Source organism: Mustela lutreola, chromosome 3 (genome assembly GCF_030435805.1).
Source record: "Mustela lutreola isolate mMusLut2 chromosome 3, mMusLut2.pri, whole genome shotgun sequence".
In the NCBI taxonomy this organism is placed as follows: domain Eukaryota; kingdom Metazoa; phylum Chordata; class Mammalia; order Carnivora; family Mustelidae; genus Mustela; species Mustela lutreola.
In genome coordinates, this window is record NC_081292.1 from 11,484,169 (window position 1) to 11,501,571 (window position 17,403).

The 17,403-nt window shown below is 46.3% G+C and overlaps 1 protein-coding gene and 2 pseudogenes across 1 annotated transcript; 1 reads left to right on the forward strand and 2 right to left on the reverse strand.

Moving 5' to 3' along the window:
• Positions 1 to 752: 752 nt before the first annotated feature.
• LOC131827737 (zinc finger and BTB domain-containing protein 1-like) lies at positions 753 to 2,792 on the reverse strand (annotated as a pseudogene).
• An 803-nt stretch (positions 2,793 to 3,595) lies between these two features.
• On the reverse strand, positions 3,596 to 7,862 carry GSDMC (gasdermin C). Its single transcript, XM_059168678.1, has 6 exons — positions 7,823 to 7,862; positions 7,655 to 7,690; positions 5,884 to 6,023; positions 5,414 to 5,543; positions 4,867 to 4,940; positions 3,596 to 3,955 (listed from the first exon to the last, which is right to left on the reverse strand). Exons 1-6 carry the CDS (start codon positions 7,860 to 7,862, stop codon positions 3,596 to 3,598), a joined length of 780 nt encoding a protein of 259 aa, XP_059024661.1.
• A 1,535-nt stretch (positions 7,863 to 9,397) lies between these two features.
• Positions 9,398 to 17,174, forward strand: LOC131827740 (small ribosomal subunit protein uS10-like; annotated as a pseudogene).
• Positions 17,175 to 17,403: the final 229 nt, after the last annotated feature.

Genomic DNA, 17,403 nt, shown 5'->3' on the forward strand with positions numbered 1-17,403 from the left:
TTAAATCTGGAAACTCATATTCTGGTTATGGGATATTTTATTGAATTATCTTGTTGATAATTTCCTCACCACTTATGTGTGTGTGTTCTCTTTTTGAGAACTTGTTTTACCCAGCTGTTAGGCTTCCTAAACTGCTCTTCTAAATTCCTTTTTTCCCTCTTTCTTATTTTTCGTCTTATGACTTTTTACTTTACCTGTTGGGAAAGCTCCTCAACTTTACTTTCTGATCCTTCTATTGAGTTTTTATTATAATAGTTTAATTTCTTTTTTTTAAATAAAAAAACTAAAGTTTAATAGACATTGAAGGGGTAATGACCACTTGTAGTCTACATTGAAAAGTAATTTTATTTTATTTTTTTAAAGAAGTCATTTATTTATCTGAGGTTGTGGGGAGAGCACGAGAGCACAAGCACAGGTAGTGGCAGAGGGAGAGGGAGAAGCAGGTCCCTGCTGGGCAGGGAGCCCATCAGTGGGACCCTGGGATCTTGACTTGAGCTGAAGGCAGAGCCTCAAGGGACTGAGCCACCCAGGCGCCCCCAAAGTAATTTTAATCATATCTAAAACAAATGAAAATCAACAAATTCTATTAAGAAATAATAAAAATGATAAACATTTAATAACACCTAAAATGTAGATAAGACCCCAAACAAAAGTATTAAAATGGCCTTGAAATTTTTTCCCAACAATTCATCTCATAAAATCAATTTCGAAATAGCTCTTACCCTTTGGTTTGGTGTTTTGTCTGCTATCAACTAGGCATTATTAGTACAGTAGAAAATCACTTCTATTCTTTGCAAATGGTTGGCATTATCACGTAATCGCCTATCTTTCCTCAGATTAAATTTCACTCTGTATGTTCCACACGTATGCAGATGAGCATCCGGGTCCTGTTCAGCTGTTCCTGTCTGGGCATATCGGAAAGCAGACCTGGCATGTAGCCCCGCCAGCAGTTAAATGAGAACTCATGTGCCGTAAGGGGTCATGTTTTCTGAGGTTTCCTTGATCACAGGTGGACCAGACATGCCTTATGGTCTTATGTGCTTTCCACGTGTCCAACAAACAGACTGTTTTAACTTCGTATGGACAGTATCGTGTTCTCTTGAGTGATGCCGCTGATAAAAATCCTTTTCCACGTGGATTACAGAAATGCCTTCATCTGTGGTCTCTCATTTTCTTCCACGATGGCATCTTAAAACACATCCTGGTCTAGGCAGCAAGGCATGTGTTCAAGCACTAGATTTTCAGTTTCAGAACACTGGCCACAATTAGGATGTTGACGAGGACAGGCAGAATGTTTAAATAAAATTGGTTTTTTGGGATACTGTTTATCTGGAAACGATTGTCTCTAAAATCATCCAGCATTTCCACAAACACATCTCTTCTGACTGCTCATGGGGACTCTCTCCCACGTGCATCTTCTCCTCGGTATTTCCTAAGCCTGTTCCTTGTCAGGTTGTGGGGTTCTCCTCATCTTTGCCTGGGGTCCTGAAGCTGCCTGCCCTTAACGAGGATCTGTCCACATTTCCCCCGCACACAGATATGTTCAGTGTGTTTGGCTGAAGAACGAGATGACAGGTCCGTGGCTACTGTCAGTGCGCGCAGCTCACAGGATGCCTGGGCTGTTAGAGGACCATCAGCATGGTCCATCAGCATTTATCAACATCCACCGTTTCAGACTTTTCCTACCACTTTTCTTAATAGTGGTACCTTCTTCAGCCTAGTGTCTGCGGGCTCACCAACTCATCGTTATCAGTGGATTTATTACAGTCTTTATCAGTAACTTTAATAGTGTTAAAGTCTTTCGGTTCAGCTGTAGGGGCATCTTCTGGGCCATCTAGGTAAGGATTCTTTCCCTCTCTGCAGCTCTGCTTTTTCTCCGCTGGCTAGTTTAGACTCCACCATGCCCTCTTTCTGCTCCTGGCGGTTGCAGTGAAATCAGCAGCAGCCTGGCTGGTGTCTCCTCCGTATTCAGCTGTCTGTGTACAAAATGTTTTAGAAGATGTCTTTTCACCACATTTGGCTTGGATAGTACCATTTTTCCATCTCTAATATCTACTATTTTATGGTAGGATCTTGTGTTTTGGTGTGAATGTCTTTAATGCAGGTTAGCCCATGCTCATCTCGAAATTTTTTTAGAGCTAAAGCCAAATCCCCAACTATCACACCTAAAACTCCGTCCAAAGTGCCGTGACATGGGATCTTTTGGACTAGATAATTTAGATGCTGAACGTTTTCTTACATACATCAGATAGTGGTTTGGGAAAATTGCCTGACTGTAAAGACTTCATCAGGCTCTCAAGTGCGTGGTACTGTTGAACTTGGCTCTGCACACCACCTTTTGGCTTCACTGCCATTTCTAGCCACTGTACCTTACCCCAAAATAACCATTTTTCTCTTCTGTTTGCTAGAAGCAGAAGGCGAACATTTTGAACTAGAACAGTCTGCATCCTGTATGTCTTCTAAGCAGTCGGGGACGTTGTACATCTGTAGGCAGCTCATCGCCACTTTAACCTGCTCAAAACTGGAGGGAGCGGTCATAGTTTTCCCTAAATACATGAATTGCAAAATGAGATCAGAACACTCAACACTAATATGTTGCTGAGATTCAGTTGTGCCGTCCTGTGCTGACAGTTCAAGAAAAACAGTCTGAAAGGGGAGCTACAGGCAGCCAGAACAGCTTTATGTGCTTGAAAGTGAATGTCATGGACTACTGCCCAGCAATCATGGAGAAAACCCCACTCTGTTTGGTAGTTTAGCTGCTGGAGGATGGAGCTGTGGGTGGGCTTTGCCATCATCTGTTAATTAGAGACCTGCTGCTGCAGGAATGGAGCTGAGGAGGTTTTAAGGAGTTGAAGGAAAGGCGGGCAGAGGCGAGGGGGCCCCTGAGGGGCAGTGGCCGTGGCATATGACGTTTGGATAATAGTTTTCATTTCTGAGACCTCTTTTTTTGTTCTCTCATTGTTCCTTTTAATTTTTTTAAAAGATTTTATTTATTTATTTGACAGAAGAGAGACAGCAAGAGAAGGAACACAAGCAGGAGAAGTAGGAGAGGGAGAAACAGGCCCCCTGTCTGTTGAGTAGGGAGCTTGATGCGGGGCTTGATCCCAGGATAGTGAGATCATGACCTGAGGTGATGGCAGACGCTTAACGACTGAGCCACCCAGACATCCCTCAGTGTTCCCTTTAAAGTAGCTCAAAAAGCACAATTTTGGAAAAGTACATGTGCATACATATGTGCAATATGTACAATACATAGTGATCAATATGCAGGTATAATTTGGGGGGATAATTATTTTTTGAAGCAATTCTGGATGTTTCAAGAAAAAAAAAAACCCTCTTGTTTTTGACATTTTACAACCTCTTCCTGGTCACATATCTATCTCTCCCTTCATCAGTCACCTTATTATTTGATACATTTCACAGTAAGTTACAGATCCCAGTACATTTCATCCCAAACAATTCATACTGTTCCTAGAGTTCAGTATTTGTTTACATTGTTTTGGAGTAGCTTTAATATATAGCAAAATGCTCATATCTTTAGATACTGTTTGATGAGCTTTGACAATTGCATGAATCCAGATACAGATCTGTCACTTCAGAACGTTCCCTCAGGTGTGCTGATTCCTGGCTCCATGCTACCCGGAACGCCAGAAGTGGTGGCTTTTGGGCCCCTGAGCTCATCAGGGATGCTCCCAGCATAGACTGCGGTGAGGCCAGGCCTCTCTGGACTGACTGTCAGCCGCTGCAGCAGGGAGAGGGTCCCATACAGGGCAGACAGGGTCTGCTTGTCTTCCAGATCCCAGGTTGAACTGGGGCTGTTCAGCTCCATATTCAGGCCACACTCCTGCAGAAGGATGGCCAAATCCTCGTCCTGGAGTGTGGCAAGGAGCTCAGGTTTGAGGGTGAAGGGGATATCCTTGAAGTATTTGAAGTTGGGCTCCAGGATGCTCCTTACCTAGAATAAACAGTATCTGATGTTACAGGTCAGCATTTAAGGTTGGAAAGAGAAAATTTGTCCCCAAGAGGGTCAATGCTGGGTAACTGAAAATGGTAAGACTTTTGGAGTCAAGGGGACCAGGAGTCATGTCCTGGTCATGTCCTGTGATCAGTGTGATTGTGGACACATTACTGGAAAACGCTGAGCATTGGTTCCTCATCTGCTAAATGGTTACACTAGCATTTCTCGTGTGGAGTAGTGGCATCTGGAGTTAGATGTGTGTGCATGTGCGTACACGCGGGCAGTGTGTGTATATGGGTATGCATACGTCTGCACCACATATGTACTTACATATAGGTATGAGGGGAGAGAAGGAGAGAGCAATTCTCAAGTGGTAACTGTGTTAATAAAGCAGGGATGTGACTCCAAGCCCCTCAGTTCCCAAACCTGGGTTCCTATATGGCTATTTTAGAACTGGCAGGCCCCTCTGCTGGGGTTGCCAGGGAAATGGAGACCCTCCTAAAGTAGCCTCATAGCCACTGGGCCTGTTCCCTAGAGGCAGTTGCAGCCAGGGATTTCCCGTTGCCAGAGCAGGATCCTGTCTCCCTTCCTGGCAGAAACCTCCATCATCTCTTTTTCCTCAGAGTCATTCTTTTTTTTTTTTTTTTTTTTTAAAGATTTTATTTATTTATTTGACAGAGAGAAATCACAAGTAGTGGGAGAGGCAGGCAGAGAGAGAGAGAGGGAAGCAGGCTCCCTGCTGAGCAGAGAGCCTGATGCGGGACTCGATCCCAGGACCCTGAGATCATGACCTCAGCCGAAGGCAGCGGCTTAACCCACTGAGCCACCCAGGCGCCCCTCCTCAGAGTCATTCTTAACTCCAGTTTTTTCACCCTCTTCCCTGGGCGTTGCCCCTGGGGATTTCTCACCAGCTCCTGCTGCTGGAGCAGGATCCTCTTCTTCATGGACTGGGCGAGCAGGTCACGTTGGGTGTCACTCAGCACTGGGATTGGGAACATTTGGGGAAAGAGTGATGAAAAGTCATATTTTCCTTTCCCCGCTGTGAACTAGGAGACCCAATGAGAGGGGAACTCTGAGGCAGAGGAATAATCCACTGGACTTGAAGGTCAAGTTCCCTATACTAGAAAGTCCCCCTTCTACTCTTGGGATGGTCTTCGGGATGCTACATGACATGGTCCAGAGAATGGGATCCTGAGGCCAGAGGCTGGAATCATCCACCCACAGTGATGTGTTGGATGAACTTGGGCCAGTCACTTTCTGGGCCTGAAGCTGGTTCTCTGTCCACATGGCAAATTGATCTCACTAAGCCTGCCAGACTTTGGAGAGAGGTGATATGTGAGGATGAAGATCATGATATTTGAAGGGTTTTGGAGAAGTGGCATCTAACCCATGGCTTTTATGAGGTCTGCCGGCCAAACTTGTGACTTTTGTATATGTCCCCCAGATCACTCTTACCCATTATGGCTTCAAGGAGGTAAGTGATGTGAAATCTTTCCTGGATCCATAGGTCTCTTATGTCCTCTTGCATCTCATTTAAGATTTTGCCACCAAAGCTATCCGGAGGATCCCAGGGGTTCCTATCCAGCTGTAGGAGATTGGTGTTATTGGTAGTATGATACTACTACTAGTACAACTAGTATTGTTAAATAATTTTGTCTGTGTCTTTTAAGGCTGTATGTGATTAACAAGGTTGGGGAGGTCAGGGCACTTTACCTGTGCCAGGGGATTCCTCGCAGCCTCAGTATTTGCGACTGCACTCCTTGGCCCTGTCGTGCTTGGGGCCAGTGTCCTGTATCTCTCACATTCTCCTCTTCCCCTGGAATTGCTCCGTCCCTCCTCCTCCCTGTGCCTTGGTAGCAGCATCTCCTAAACCTGCCCCCATTACCACTTTTGATTAGCTCTAGGTAGCTGTAAGAACCCCTCACCTCATCCATGAGGTCCTGCAAAGCCTCTTGGTTCCCAAGCATGTTCAGGATCGTATGGAGTATAGCATCCTGAGCGTCCTGTGAGAGCAGGGACAGGGCCTCCAATTCCCAGAAACTCTCCTGCCGTAGGTCCTCAAATTCTGCCCTCAGGAATCAACAATGAGAATGGGTATAATTCTTTGATGAGAACATTCCTGGGATGATCAGCCCTTCCCTATCAGTAGGAGCCCTTTTATCAACCAAGAGCATCTCTGTGGATGGCATGTTTGAGCTCTGAATAGGTTAGAAGTAGCAGACTTCTAACTCTGAGCTCTGAAATGAGAGGGGTAGAAAGCAGGGAGAAGGGATGGAGATTCTGGAAAGCGGTCATGGAAAGTGGGAGAAAATGACCAGTTCCTCATTTCTGGGACATGTGTGACATAACGTGGATTCTCATGTTGGGCCGTTAGAGATGAGGATCTTACGTGCCCTGGGCTCAGTTTCTACATCTGTTAAATGGGCATGTTAAAAGGATTAAATTGAGTTTACATATGGAAAATGCTTGGGGTAATACTGGGTGCACATGACTTATCCTTCTTATTGTGTAATTCTCCTTGTATCGTCTATATCCACAGACAGTTTTAACCAAAGAACTGGGGTGCCTGAGTGGCTCAGTCAGTTGGGCGTCTGCCTTTGGCTCAGGTCATGATCTCAGCATCCCGGGGTTGAGCCCCATGTCGGGCTTCCTGCTCTGCGGTGAGTCTGTTTCTTCCTGGCCCTCTGCTCATGCTCTTTGTCTCTGTCTCTCTTTCTCCCCCTGTGTCTCTCAAATAAATATTTTTTTTTTTTTAAAGAGTTAACCAAGCAAAGAATTTGGGGCTCTCTGCTTCTGCTAGCAGACTTCAGGTGGCCTCAAGATGATTTGCTGACTGAGGAGCCAGTGGGATGGGAGCTGCAGTGACACAGGCGTTTCTCTTTGGGTCACTGCTGTATCCCTAGGGCTCAGAATAATGCCTGTTGCCCACTGAGTTCTTCATGGATGTTTGTCGCAGGCAGGCAGAAGTGAATAAAAGAATGAATAAGCAGATTGGACAAGAGCATCTCTTTGGAAGAAGAGCTCAGTGTTCTGAGTTGAATGGAAATTCCAATTTGGGTTCTCAGCTTTGCAGCTTCCTACCGTGGAAGTCCCTTAATTCCCTCTTAGTAGACACTCATCTTACAGGAGGACTCTGCATTCTCTTCCTGGAAAGAGAAGCACAAGTGATCATCTCTTTTCTCCTGCTTAGATCGGCTTTTGAGACACTTTGGAGGCTTCTGTCCTCTCTCCACTTCCTCTTGCCTGTCTTCTTCCTGCCCCAGTCTGGGGCCATCCCTCCAACCCCATGGCCTTCCTGCACCTTTCCTGTTCCACAAGAGCTAGGGCCAGGCACTAGGGCCTGGGTGGTCAGGCCAGGGCAGTCTGCCCTGCTGACCGGATGCGGGCAGAATGAGATCGCCCTGCTCTCCTCCAGCAGACACGTACCTATTAGGGGGAGGGGACCGCTTGTGAGGGCGTCCGAAAGAGAAAGTACGTCCCCTGCTCAAGACTTAGCTTCTGAAGACATTCAGTTTCTCTGGCCTTCTGCCCCTGACTTCCCTGACCCCTTCCTGTCCATCTACTCCTGCCCTTTGCCCAGGGGCCATATCTCCCACCTCAGGTAGGGACAGCAGAGGCAATCATGGGGGATTTCGTGCAAAGTGGCCTCATGGAGGGCTACATTCCCACCTTCCTGCATTGAAAACCGCCACTCACCTGCTGGTAACGGTATAAAACCCATGAACCATTTTGCTGGAAAGAGAAACAGAAATGCTCATTCCCAAAGCCTTACTCTGCTCTTCCCTCGCCGTCTCCCCACCGCTCTCCTTCCTCTGCCCAGCTTTCTCCTCCTCCTCTTCCTACCCCCGCCCCTGCATTTCTCACCTCTTCCCACTACTGCAGTTGACTTGGTGCCTAGGCACATGGAGACCCAGGCAGCCCCCCCCCACCCCAGGCACATGGAGACCCAGGCAGCCCCCCCCCCACCCCAGGCACATGGAGACCCAGGCAGCCCCCCCCCACCCCAGGCACATGGAGACCCAGGCAGCCCCCCCCCACCCCAGGCACATGGAGACCCAGGCAGCCCCCCCCCACCCCAGGCACATGGAGACCCAGGCAGCCCCCCCCCACCCCAGGCACATGGAGACCCAGGCAGCCCCCCCCCACCCCAGGCACATGGAGACCCAGGCAGCCCCCCCCCACCCCAGGCACATGGAGACCCAGGCAGCCCCCCCCCACCCCAGGCACATGGAGACCCAGGCAGCCCCCCCCCACCCCAGGCACATGGAGACCCAGGCAGCACCCCCCGCAGCCCCACAACCCTATCTTAGTGTTCAAAGGAGAAAGGAGGCTTTCTGGTGGCTGAGGCCTGTGCAGGTCAAAGGCCGGGGAGAGTAGGAGGCGGTGGAGGAATCTGGCTGGAAAGATTTCCCTGTGGGTGGTGGGGGCTGAGCCCTGTGCATGGCTCTTACTTGTATCCAGAGGGGGTCAGGGCTCAGCAGGGTCTGAGTTGAGGCAGAGAACTGCCCAGCTCTGGAGCTCACCTTTTGGAAAGGTTTTTGTTTGTTTGCTTGTTTGTTTTTAAGATTATATTTATTGGAGAGAGCTGAGCAGGAGCCAGAGAGCACGAACGGGTGAGGGGCAGAGGGAGAGGGAGGAGGAGACTCCCCACTGAGCAGAGAGCTTGATGTGAGACTGGACCCCAGCACCCTGAGATCGTGACCCGAGCCGAAGCAGATGCTTACAGTCTCCCGACTTGAACACCAAGGCTTGTAGTCGTCTAGGGTGAGAATATCTGTGTGGGAGGAAGTCAGGCCAGGACAGCCGAGGTTATTCCTGCTGGACTGCTTCACAGCCCGGCACCTACAGCCCCAGACCGCCCCCTCCAGGCCGCCTGTGGCCGCTCTTCTCAGTGGGGCCTGGGGACCCCTCCATCATAGTCCCCCGTGATGCTGGCTAAAACTCAGAACCCCCGACCTGACTCTGAAGAAGAGCCTGGAACCCACCTTTTCTGCAAGCACCTTCGTTGGTCACTGTGCTCTCTGACACTGCAGCACTGTCTCTGTAAGGTAAAGGTAATTGGCTTTGTCCCTCCTTTTTCGGGTAGGATGGTCTGTCTGGTGCTCTTCGTCTTACTCTCCTGAGGTCTCCTCCCTTCCCTGCTTCTGCTCCCAATCCTGTCTGGGAAGACATGGGTGATTTCACGCTCTCTGTGAGAATTGTGCTGAGACAAGATGTTGCAGAGAGGATACTACAGAGAATAGTGTGTGTGTGTGTGTGTGTGTGTGTGTGTGTACCTCTGTGTGTGTGTGTATGTGTGTGCGGGCATGCGTGTGTGAAGGGAGGGTGCTGGGGCACTGAGGCGAGCGAGGGAGAGCCCCTGCCTTATGCTCCGAGGACATTATGTCTGCAGCTCGGTTTGGGATCCTGCTGATATCTCAGGGGCTTTGACCCGAGGCGATGGGGAGCCCGGAGAGCTCCCTGGGGCTCCCCAGGTGAACTGCTCAGAGTGGCTTGAGTGAGTCCTTGACTGAATAGGGACGATGGGATTGGGGCTGCACTTCGCCCAGTGCTAAGGACACCTCTGCACTGGGTCCCTCTTTGTCCCTCTCCATGTGGGAGACTGTCTCTGTATCTCCCCCGGCAGCGTTTCAGGCCGTGCCGGGCGGGAGGGGGCCGTGGGTGGTAGGGGGTGTGTGTGCCCCCACGGCTGGGAAACGTCCTCAGCCTGCTCCGTGAGTGGGCAGAGCCGCGAGTGGAAGCGTGAGCACGCTGATGCTCCTTCCCATCTCATTTCTCCCCTTCCTTCCCCAGCTGCCTCTTTTCAGCCTCTGCTTACCCCAGCCATTCTCCTCAAAAACAGCCGCTTCCTCTTGTAGGCCAACACTGTGCCCTGTGACAGAGTCAGCATCTTCTCTGTCACTTTGTGAACCTCTCCCTGGCATTGACCCTGGGGAGAGAAAGCAGGCAGTGCGGTCCCGTATGCATGTGATCTTCAAACTCGGGCTCGTGCTCAGAGAACCCAGCATCTTCCTCCTCTCACTCTCCCTTGGTCCTGATTTTCAGGTCCTGCTCTTTAATCCTTCTTTTTCTTCTTCTTTTTTTTTTTTTAAAGATTTTATTTATTTATTTGACAGAGATCGCAAATAGGCAGAGAGGTAGGCAGAGGGAGAGAGAGGAGGAAGCAGGCTCCCTGCTGAGCAGAGAGCCCGATGTGGGGCTCGATCCCAGGACCCTGAGATCATGACCTGAGCCGAAGACAGAGGCTTTAACCCACTGAGCCACCCAGGCACCCCATAATCCTTCTTGGTCCAGTGTTTTTTTTTTTTTTTAATTTATTTATTTGACAGAGAGACATCACAAGTAGGCAGAGAGGCAGGCAGAGAGAGAGAGAGGAGGAAGCAGGCTCCCTGCTGAGCAGAGAGCCCCATGCGGGACTCGATCCCAGGACCCTGAGATCATGACCTGAGCCGAAGACAGCGGCCTAACCCACTGAGCCACCCAGGCGCCCCTGGTCCAGTGTTTAATTTCATATTTCTCAGGTTCATGTTTGTATTGCAGTGATTTATTATTTTTTTTCAGATTTAAGTGTATCCAGTTATTTTCTCCTTTGAATGATGAAGGTTCCTACTCTTCCCCCTTCCCCAGCCCTACCCATCCTTCCCCCATCCTCCTAAAATGTTCACATCCCAATATCTACGTGAAAATCCATTGTTTGCTCTTGGGGAAACTGCTTCTCCTCACTCCAGATCTTTCCTTTATCAGTTAATTACTTGTGTCAGTCATGTGCCCTCTCTGCCTCTTACTCATCTTCCCAGGGGATGTAGGGTTGCATTTTTGGAGATCATGCATTTCTGAAGACTTCCTTCTTTTACTCTCACACCTGAGCATTATTTTGACTGGACATAGAATTCTAAGCTGTAATTTTTTGGAAAATGACTCTTGTTTTCCTTTTTTAGAGATATTCTTGATTTTCTTTTGGAAGCAAATATCCTGATAGTTCGCACTCAGGTTTTGTGGTGTATGTGGACCCATGAACCTGGCCTCCTGTTGGTCCTTTCATCTGGAAGCACATTCCTCCGGTCCTGCCTTTCTTGTATTATTTCCTGGGTGACTGACTGACTGTGTTTCCGTTCTCTCGGGAACTCCTGTTACTCACATTTTGGATCTCCAGGACTAACTCTCTTTATTTTAAAATTAACATTTTCCTTACTTTTTTTTTGGGGGGGGGGATATTTCTTGGATAATTATATTTTGTTTTTTCTATTTAAAAAAAATGTAGACTTCTATTTAAAAAAATGCCAGACTTCCGGTTTCTGGTCTGGTACATAAAGAGCTTAGAAATTGTCACTCTGTCTTCAAATCAAGCGAAAAGCTGACAAACTTTACTGAGAATATCACTCTGGGTTTTCCAGAAAAACAGCACCACTAGGCTCTCTGTCTCTCTGTCTGTATATTTATCTGTCTAAAGGGCTTTATTGTGAGGGATCTGCTCATGCAGTTATAACGGTTGAGAAGTCCCAAGATGTGCAGGCCCAGGAGAACTTATGATATGGTTCTCATCTGAATCTAAAGGCCTGAGAACCAGGCGAGCCTATGGTGTAGCTCACAGTGTAAGTCAGTCTGACGGCAGAACAGTGTCCCAGCTGAAAGACACTCAGGCCGAGAGTGAACGTAGTCTTTCTCCACGTTTGTTTTGTGCATACCTTCAGTGGACTGAGGAGGCCCACTTACCCTGCTTTACCAGTCTGCCCATTCAAAGCTCATCTGGAAGCCCCCTCACAGACACACCCAGAGTAACACTGAACCAAGTATCATGGACCAGTCACAGCGGCAACATAAAATGAACCATCCCATGGAGTAGTAATTACTATATTCTAGAGACCTGATTGTTAATACATATTGTAGTGGACTTCTACGGACGTGTTATATTTTAATTTTATGGATGAGGGAACCCTATCTCAGAAACAAGAATACTGTTCTCAGGCAGCCAAATGAGTAAATGGCTTCTCCAGAATTCAGCCCTACTCTTTGAATGTCCTGGCAAATCAAATATTACCTAAGAGAGTCAAGTGCAAATCAACGGCATGGGAAACTGAGGCAGCCATGAACCAGGGGTGACATACAGACTGTTCGATGTCACAGCCCCAGAGCCCACACTTAGATGGCACTGGTTGTGAACAGCTGGGGCGGTGGCCGGACACACCGCTGAGCAGTCACCCTGTGCGAGGTGCCACAGGGTGTTCTGTCCTCACGAAACCCAGTCCACCCGTCCGAACAGGTGGGAAAGCAGCTGACCAGGGGACTGTCCTCCCAGCTGGACGGAGTTTGGTTTCAGACTTCTTTAACACTGGGTGGCGCCTTGCTCTCCTTTCGGGTTTATTCACAGATCTTGGAACGTTAGCGCACATCTCAGTTTTTGTTTTGTTTTAGTTCCTAAATCTCTTAAGTGAGGACAAGTTACATATGAAACATATTGTGTGTAAATGTCCATTATAACTCACATACACAAACTTTATATGTTCCTGAATCATGGTTCATGTTGGCTTAATATTTGATAGACTGAGGTGTGTAAGCCATTTTTTAAACACGGTTACTTAAGTTAAGTACATCAGATGTGTTTGGAGATACTTAATCTCAGTCCAGAACACTTTCGACTCAGGGGTTGCCATTATTTAGGATATTTCAACTGCTGAAGTTTTGTACTGTGGTCTCTTGTTTCTGCAGCCACAGAGCCCCACTTGTATGAAGTAGAACAGCCATGCTTTAGAGGATCCAGAATCTATTATTTACCCAAAGCAAAGTATAATCACCAATAATTAAGTCTATCTTCTATTTGATCAATATTGAATAATCTCATATATTAAGATACTAAAATGAGGATGTTAGAACATACTCTCAGGTCAGGAGTCAGGCACGTGAGAAGTGGGAAATACTAGCCCTATTCATTCCACCCCCAAAGATGGGTCCTAATGGACTGAAAAGCTCCTGGACAGTGAGGCTGGCTGGCTGTGCTCTTAGTGTCCCCAACCCACAACAGGGACAACCATGTACCTTGACCAAAAGAGTCCAAGGGATTGAGCAACTTCCCGTAGCAGTCACACTTCCGCTGTCATGCAGCTCAGTAGTCTGGGTCAGCTCCACGGTCTCACATAGAAATTGTTTCCTGTCCTGGGATTTCACCATCAGTAACAGCTTTGGATCCAGCACTTTCCTGGGGTAGATGGGAAGAGAAAGGTCATAGTGGGAAAGGGATGCCTTCTTGGGTTGTTCTAGGTTACTCTTCTAAGAACCCGGATGGGTAGAAAGTGTTTGGAACTTGACAGGTGAGCTCTCAATGTGTAGGAAGATACTGCTTATAGGTTAGGTGGCTTAGGGCAACAGAACATCTTCTCTGTTATGTACGGTGGCGGGGTCCCCATTCTCTGACAGGGTTTGAGGGTGTGCATCTCATATGATGAAAGACATCTGCATTTTCCAAAATTACTTTTGTCCTATTAGGGTAGTTTATAGATTTTCAGTACTAGGGCCTCTCAGCAGAAGGAGGCTGGACGTCAGCAAGGCCAGGTGATTGAGAACAGTGCTAGGGAAGTCCCGTAGTCCAGGCCGGTTACGCACACTGCACGTGGAGTGGGTGGATAAAGTGTGATGAAGTGGGTGGATGCTGGGTGATTGTTCATGACCAGCTCGGCTGGGCTTGGTGGGCTGACTGTCCCTAGAAGGTGGTTGTGCAGCTTGACTTGAAAAATCCAGGATGGGGGAGATGGGGAAGGTCTGTAGTGCTGAAGACAAAGTCCATCCCCATTTCAATTCTGAGACCCAACTGCGGTTCTACTCCAGGCCCCATTTGCCTGGTGCCCTGGTAACAGCTGTGGGGGAATACTGTGATGAAAATCACATCTGAATAGATGCAGAAGTGTTTGACAAAATGGAACACCTGACCTGTTCATGATAAAAACTTTCAAAGAACTATAAAGGGAATGTACCTCAACATAATAAACATTAATATTTGACAAGTCCATAGCTAACATTTTCAATGGCAAAAAAAAAAAAAAAAAAAAAAAAAAAAGCTTTTCTTCTAATATCGGGAACAAGACAAGGATGTCAGCTTTATTCATCATAGTCCTGAAAGTCCTAGCCAGAACAATTAGGCAAGAAAAAGAAATGAATAGTCCCCAAATCAGGAAAGAAAAATTAAAATTGTCCCTGTTTGTAGATGGTACGATTTTATAAACAGAGAACTCTAAAGACCCCATAAAAAAATCTGTTAGAACTAATAATCAAATTTAGTAAATTTGTAGGATACGACATCAAGACAGGTTAGTTGCATGTCTATACACTAACAGCAAACTGTCTGTAATGGAAATTTAAAAGTGATCCCCTTTACAATTGCACCAGAAAGAATAAGATACTTGGGAATAAACGTAACTAAGGGATATAAGATTAATGTACTGAAAACTACAAAATATTGCTTAACAAAATCAAACAAGAGAAGCAAATGGAAAGACATTCATGTTCATGGACCAGAAGACTTAATATTTTTAAAATGTCTATACAGATAGAAGTGATCTACAGATTCAGTATAAACCCTATCAAAATCCCAATGATATTCTTTACAGAAATTTAAAAAAAACTTATAAAATTTATACGGAACCACACGCCTGCCCCAATTGCCAAAGCAGTCTTGAGAAAGAACAAAGTTGGGGTGCCTGGGTGGCTTAGTGAGTTGGGCCTCTGCCTTCGGCTCGGGTCATGATCTCAGGGTCCTGGGATCAAGCCCGGCATCAGGCTCTCTGCTCAGCAGGGAGCCTACATTCCCCTACCTCTCTGCCTGCCTCTCTGCCTACTTGTGTTCTTGCTCTCTCTGTCAAATAAATAAATAAAATCTAAAAAAAAAAAAAAAAAAAAGACAAAGCTAGAGGCATCACACTTTCTGTTTTTAAGTGTATTACAAGTTGCGGTAATCAAGACAATATGGGGGTGGAATAAAAACAAGCATATGGATCAAAAGAACAGAATAGATTCATACTTTATAATAAATTTATGGGCAGCTGATTTTCAACAGAGTACCAAGAATACCCAGTGGGGGAACGGATAATCTCTTCAACACTAGTCTCTTCAACAAATGCTGCTGGGAAAACTGGATGTGCCTATGCAGAAGATGAAATTGGGCCCTGTCTTACACTAGTCACAGAAGAACTCAAACTGGATTAAAGACTTAAATGTAAGATCGGAAAGTCCAAAATTACTAGAAGAAAAGATAGGGGAAAAGCTTCAGGACGTTGGTCTTGGCATTGGTTTCACAGATCTAACACCAAAAGCACAGGCAACAAGAGTAAAACAGAAAAGTAGGATTGCACTGAGCTATAAAAATCTTTTGCACAGCAAAGGAAACAAATCAAAAGAGTGAAAAGGAAACCTATGGAGTGGGAGAAAATGTTTGCAAATCATCTGTTGGATAAAGGGTCAATATCCAAAATACAGAAGGAACTCAAATAAATAGCAAAAACCAAATAAGTCAATTAAAAATTGGGCAAAGGACGTGAATAGACATTTCTTCAAAGAAGACATACAAACGTCCAACAAGTATATGAAAAAGGGCTCAACATCACCAATCAGCAGGGCTATTCGAATCAAAACCACAATGAGATGACATTGCACATCTGGTTGAATGGCTATTATAAAAAACAAAACAAAACCCAAAAACCCAAAAACAAGGGGTGCCTGGGTGGCCCAGTCAGTTGAAAGTCTGGGATCAAACCTCACATGGGACTCTGCCTATAGGGGAGCAGGTCTCCCTATAGCTCTACCTGCTGTTCCCCCTCTTTATGCTTTCTCTCTCTCAAATAAATAAAATCTTTAAAAAAAAAAAAAAGACAAAAATTAAAGGGTGCCTGGGTGGCTCAGTCAGTTGAGCATCCGACTCTTGATATCAGCCCAGGTCATGATCTCAGGGTTATGAGATCAAGCCCCTGAGTAGGTTCCTCACTCAGCATGGAACCTACTTGGTATTCTCTCTCTCACACTTCCTCTGCTCATCCCCACTTGCGTGCTCTTTCTTGCTCTCTAAAAAAAGAGAGAAAAAGAAAATTAACAAGTGTAGGTGAGGCTATGGAGAAATTGGAACTCTTGCATACCGTTGGTGGGAATATAAACTAATATAGCCATTATGGAAGACAGTATAGAAGTTCCTCAAAAAATTAAAAATTGAACTACCTAGGGGCGCCTGCATGGCTCAGTTGTTAAGCGTCTGCCTTCGGCTCAGGTCAAGATCCCAGGGTGCTGGGGTCAAGCCGCACATCGCACTCCCTGCTTGGTGGAAGCCTGTTTCATCCTCTCCCATTCCCCCTGCTTATGTTCCCTCTCTCGCTGCGTCTGTCAAATAAATAAATGAAATCTTAAAAAAAAAAAAAAAAAACTGCCTTAAAACCCAGCAATCCCACTTCTGGGCATATATTCAAAGGAGATGAAACAATATCTCAAAGAGCTATCTGCATTCCCAAGTTCGTTGTAGCATTATTCACAATAGCCAAGATATGGAAACAACCTAAGTGTCCTTTGATGGTTGAATGAATGAAGAAGGTGTGAAATTTGCATACACACACTGGAGTATTTTTAAGGCTTAAAAAAATGAAATTCTGCTATTTGCAGCAACATGGATGATCTGGAAGGCATTGTGCTAAGTAAAAAACCAGACACAGAAAGATAAGTACTGCAAGGTCTCACTCATGTGTGAAATCTAAAAGAGCCACACTGCTCTTTGAGGAAGACACGGTCTCGGCTACAGTAGAGGCTTGGACGCCCCTCTCCTGCCCCTGACTCACGACTGTCTGCTCTCACGGATGAACAAGCCCGTCAGAAACCCACACAGCAGCCACGGCTTTTAAAGACATGGGGAAGACACCCGTGGAACCAGAGGCGGGTGATTCCTTGAAATAGAATTACTCTCAACGGCTGCAACGTAAATCTTTCGAAAAGCTAAGTACTGACTTGATCAGAGGCACAAAGGAAAAAAATTCTCAGAGTGAAAGGACCAGTTCAGATGCCCACCAAGAGTCTGAAAATCACTACAAGAAAAACTCATCATGGTGAAAGTTCCAAGACTTGAGATCGTCTTCAGATGAGGATCCACAAGAGACCCATGGATTCGCACAGTCCTTCTGAGACGGTTAAACAGGTGACTTCCATCAGTACTGGGCCAGGAGTTGAGGCTGAAGCCACCTTTGCAGATGCTTAAATCAACCTTTTTAATGAATTGAGTATCAGTTGTTAAAAAAATAAAAATAAAAAATAGCTGCACTTGTAGAAGCAGAGAGTAGGATAGTGGTGGCCAGGGGCTAGAGGAAGGAGGAAATGGACTGACGTTGGTCTAAGTGTTGGTTATAAGAGACAAAAAAATCTGGGAGATCTAATAAACAGTGTGGTGACTGCAGTTAGCAATATTGTATTATATACTTGAAATTGGC